The sequence below is a fragment of the Triticum urartu genome, chromosome 5A, assembly GCF_056163025.1.
Source record: "Triticum urartu cultivar PI428250 chromosome 5A, HENAU_Tu73, whole genome shotgun sequence".
NCBI lineage: Eukaryota > Viridiplantae > Streptophyta > Magnoliopsida > Poales > Poaceae > Triticum > Triticum urartu.
The window spans coordinates 489495685-489500684 of record NC_141877.1 but is presented as its reverse complement, the minus strand read 5'-3'; the positions used below and the strand labels follow the sequence as shown (position 1 = coordinate 489500684).

Below are 5000 nucleotides of genomic sequence, written 5' to 3'. Positions count from 1 at the left end.
GAAGTCCATGTTCCGCTCGCCCAAAGATGACGACGTGGCGCCGCTCACGTCCGGCTTAATAGAAGCCGAAGTCAATGAAGTTGAAGAACAAGGGGAGAGGATTTTTGACATGCAGGTGCGGGGGACTGAGCCCCTCGCATGTGCTTTCTCTTTCTACTTCCGATTTTTAATCTTTCATATCTTTTGAATAAAGGTTTTAAATTAAGTTTTGTTTTCATATTCATGTTTCTCATGACTACGACTTTCGAATCTTCATTTCAAATACGATTTGATGAGTTTTTAAAAAAATGTTAAGTTTTAACTTTCGAAAGCGACAGACAAAAATACAACTTTAGTATGTGTGACTGACAAACAAAATCGTTTAAAGTTTCAACTCTGAACTTGGTAACAGCGACCAGGAAAATTGCAGGTTTCAGATGCAAAATTTTAGGGATCCAACTACTTTACAACACCCGTACCCAACACGTAGGCGACATCATCAACACACGTTGCTATGGTAACATTGATGACATTGCCAAGGACGCTTTCTACTGTCTACTTCACCACCGACATGAAGTTTGACGAGGGCAAGGTGTTGCCCAGGACGCCATCAACCGAAAGTACATCTCAGGTCAGCGGCACACAATCGTCTGCGCATGGGAAAACGACGCCACATGGAGGTACCCGTCTCCTGCTCAAGAAGGACAACGCCCTACCATGACGCCACCCGTTCGCCGGAGGTCGTGGTCGAGGAAGTCAACGTGACTCGAAGACGAGGTGCGATGGAGGGACAAGACGACGTGGTTTCATGGAAACCACTTCTCCATGGGCCTGGGGGGCGGCGGCCTTATCTTGGGGGACTGCCGTAGGCTCAGCATCCGGCCGAGACGAGGTACCAACCACACCGGCCATGTGAAAGGAAACTTGGAAAAGAAGCATACGAAAGGAAGATCTATAGAAAATAATTTGGCATGTGGATTGTGGAGTTAGCACTACAAAAATGTTGGGAGTGGAAATTAATGCTAAAGAGGCAGGAAAAGCTAGCAACGGAATTTGAGATGGAGAAAGCAAGGTTTTTAGTTTCGGGAACAAAATAATTTTGGACCTCATCAAAATATGTGAAATTTCAGAATTCACATATTTCTGAAATTAGTTTGGATTTTAAGGTTTCAAATTTCACTTAATCTTAATGAATCCCAATCAAATTTAAATTTATTTTGAATCCTTCTCGAAAAATTTCAGGGCTAAGAATATTTCGGACCCGACTGAAATATGCGAAATTTCAAAATTTTCACTTAAATTTCGTTGAGATTTTTAACCATGGGAGAAAGTATTCCATTTAGGCGACAAAAGATAGTGTCCCAAGATGTAGATTGGCTCTGTATGATCCCAAATTTCTTGTATCTCTTTTAATTAGGTGGTAGCAGCTGATGACTAGTTAGCCGGAATGTCTCCTTTTCACTTGACTAAGAATGAGCAGTGTTCGCGTGCGAGGTAGTAGGGAGCGAACGCTCACTGTGTGATTTGTGAGGGGCGATATACAAGTATCAAGATTGGTGCCGCCACATCCGACGGCCAGAAGATGCGCTCGCTTCAAATGCTATAGAAATGACGCCAGTTCTATAGCATTTGGGAAAATAAAGGACAAAAACAGGTCATTGTGTGCTAAGTACCAACTCCTACTCGTATTGATTTCTACAAAAATTTCCATCATGTGGACACTCGGGAAAAAAAGGACAAGACCTAGGCCAAGGTACATCCATGTGGAAGCTTGACCCTAGCTAGAATCCATTCTTCAGCCGTTGCCGGAACCTCTTGATGAACATATCGGCAGCCTGGTCAATCTCTTCCTCCATGTTGAACTCCAACCCCTCAGCCTCTCTCTTGCTCCTGATCATATCCAGGACCAACAGCTCATCATCGTCGTCTTGATCGCACACATCCAGTGGCACATCCGCATCATCATCATCACCACTGTAACAGCGGTTGACATGATCGTCGTTGAAGAGGGGATGTAGTGACCAGTCAGCTTGGCAGCCACCATGACCATCATCTTGAGCCAACATCTCCAACTGATGAGACTGATTGGCTGCAAAGTCACCGCCCTGGACGATGACTAGTCTCTTCTCGATTGTGCCGTGCGCAAAAGCCTTGCGATAGTCCACTCTCTGCCGGTCGGCCAGAGTAAGTGCGTGGATCTTCTTAGAGACCATGGGGCCCGAGATCATCCAGCGGCGCTGAAGCGAGGTCAGGATGAGGAGCCTGGCGGTCTTGCTCTTGCACACCGCCGCCGCCTTCTTCAAGATCTCCGTAGTCTTCCCGATCTTCATCTTTGTTGCTGAGAGCTCGCTGATCAGGTGCTTATGAAGGGCAGCAAGCAAGTTGTGGATGCCTCAGGCTTGAAAAAAGAAAGAAATGGTGTAGGTTACTGGGATCCAGAGACGAGAGAAACGACTCATGGGCTTTGTTCTGATGCTCCAATGGTGTATTTGTAGTCGGAAGCTAGCTGGAGGATGCAACTAGCCGTGTAATTAACTAACTTTGCTCATGTCACCATCAAACTTTTTGGTACCTCGCGTGATAAAGCATGTGAAAGCAGCTAGCATATTTTGGCGAAAAGAATTTGACATATGGGGTGAGCACTATAAGAATGTTGACAGTGGAACTATGCAAGGAACTTATGGCCAAGTATATATATTCAATTTAAATGAGGTCACAAAGGCCATTTGTCCCAGGGCTAGGATTCGCTCTTTTGGGTTGAGGTCCCAAATTGCCTTTAATCAAGTTGTAAAGCTCATGAGATGGCTTAACAAAAATGTTTTGCCCAAAGCAACGAGACCGGGCAGCTTTCCTCGGCGAACTCCGGCCCACCATGTGATTCATGCCCAAAATTCCAAAAGTCGCAGCTAGTACGTCTCTGTTTTTCTTCTTCTTTCCTCCGCTGCTTTGTGTTCCTGTATGTGAGATCTGTGTAGCTTTGCATCTCCTCCATGCTCTTTGCTTCTCGCTCATCAACCCGTACAAAGTAGTAGAAGCCATCTCCCCAATAAATCAGAGCTTCCATTTTTTTTTCATGCAGTAGAACTCAAAAGTCGCAACACCATCATGAAGTTGAAGACCTTGATGTAACTTTTATTAAGCTTAGGGTGCTATGTACTTCAGATGAACCTTCATATTAGATCTGTAACCTTTTAAAAAAATTGAGTTTTTTTAGAAACATGCATATACGGAGTTGGTGCTCCGTTGAGAGCGTTGAGCTGCGGGTATATACTTTTGTGCACCTTTGAGTGCTTAGAATGGTGATGGTTGGCAGGGGTGATGTCTTTGGTCCACTGTGAAATTGCTTAGGTAATTTTGTTTTGGAGTTTGGAAAGAAATGAACCGTTTAGCTCTATCCAAAATGAATGTTTTTGCACACCCTAACGGATTTTGCTTATAATATTCATATCTAGCTCCTCATTAAATTCAAAGTCCTTGGGTCGTAGGTGTGCCTACACACACCGAATAATGTTTCGTATATGGTACCCTGGCTCCACCCCTGCTTGCCGTCAGATTTCTGTTTGAGATACACGCCGGAAATCTTTGTTCCTAGTCACATATACAAGCATATAGTAATCTCAGAGAGGGAAGCAGCTGCAAAGTGGTCATAGTAAGAAGCACGTTATTACAATAGTCCGTTGACAGGAGGCCCAACGAGAAATATGTACAACGGGTCCTAACATTGGTCAGGGGAGAACACATCTAGTGCACCAGATGCACCCGTTTGCCTCTCCAGCCATTGCATCGAGAAGAGATGGCAATTATTTCTTGGCCACTACTCCTAGATATCTGTCAAAACTTCTAACTTGAGGACGCCTACAAAAATCTCCTATCCTGGAATGCCCACATGTTTATGCGCCCATTCGTCCCAACCTCTATCTTTTTTTTTGGAAAGGGGTGATTCCCCGGCCTCTGCATCAGAGAGATGCATACGGCCTGGATCTCACTCTATCTATGGGCGTACGGCCTGGATCTCACTTTTCCACCCACTACTAGTGTCACTTTGTTAGCGGTAGCATTCGTAGGATGTACACATGGAATGAAACCTCATGAAAAGCTCTTGTTCATCTGCTCACGGAACCTTCTGATGAACATTTCGGCAGCCTGGTCGATATCGTCGTCCATGTTGAACGCCAGCTCCTCAGCCTCCTGGTTGCTCCTCATCGCATCCATCACTGAAGCCTCAACTCCATCATCATCCTTGTACTCATCATTGTAATAACAATTGTCATCATCGCTGAAGATGGGGTGCAGTGTCCAGTTAGGACAGCCACCAACGCCATCCTCTTGATCAAATAGTGCTAAATGGTGACACAGATCATCAACCATCCCATGGCATGTCTGCCTCTCGACCTTGCGGACCAAAGTCTTGTGGTAGTCCATCTTGGCACCCTTCTCCTGACTGGCCACAATGAGGGTGTGGATCCTGTGAGAGATGGCACCGATCGCGGCCATACTACGTGGGGGGAGAGGCGAGGACGAGGAGCCTAGCCATGACAATGCCGGTCTTGCCCTTGCACATAGCGGCCGCCTTCTTCATGAGAACTGGGCCTTGCCAATCTTCATCTTCGTTTCTGAGAGGTGGCTAAGCTAGCAGCTGCTTGTCAATGGCAACAACTGAGGAGCTAGACTGCCTCAGGTTTGGCAAGCTGGTATGAGAGTGATGGCCTTGTTGAAGCTCTCTAAACGTGCTTTATAGCCATGAAACCGAGAGTAGCGCAACAAACCGTGCCGTTTAATTTGCTAATGTCAGGATGAAACTTTTAGTTCTCCGAAGTGTGTTAAACGAAAATATCATTTGGAAAACAAATTGAGCACATGCATGTGGAGTGATGAGCACTATAAGAACGTTGAGAGTGGGAGCGATTAATTAAAGAAAAAACGGAAAGCTATAGCAATGCATGTTATATGCGCGAGGAGTGATATGGAGAAAATATTCCAAATAGGCCATAAAGGACACAGTGGGATCCCATTGTCTCCCC

The 5000-nt window shown here is 45.4% G+C and overlaps 1 protein-coding gene and 1 pseudogene across 1 annotated transcript; both read right to left on the bottom strand.

Moving 5' to 3' along the window:
• Positions 1-1580: 1580 nt before the first annotated feature.
• On the bottom strand, positions 1581-2428 carry LOC125556301 (uncharacterized). The gene has a single exon (XM_048719061.2). The coding sequence runs from the start codon at positions 2307-2309 to the stop codon at positions 1761-1763; it is 549 nt and encodes a 182-aa protein (XP_048575018.2). The 5' UTR covers positions 2310-2428; the 3' UTR covers positions 1581-1760.
• A 1185-nt stretch (positions 2429-3613) lies between these two features.
• LOC125507151 (uncharacterized) lies at positions 3614-4634 on the bottom strand (annotated as a pseudogene).
• Between the last annotated feature and the right edge of the window lie 366 nt (positions 4635-5000).

Coding starts and splice junctions, on each gene's coding strand:
- LOC125556301 (XM_048719061.2), bottom strand. CDS start 2,309: ATGAAGATCGGGAAGACTACGGAGATCTTGAAGAAGGCGGCGGCGGTG.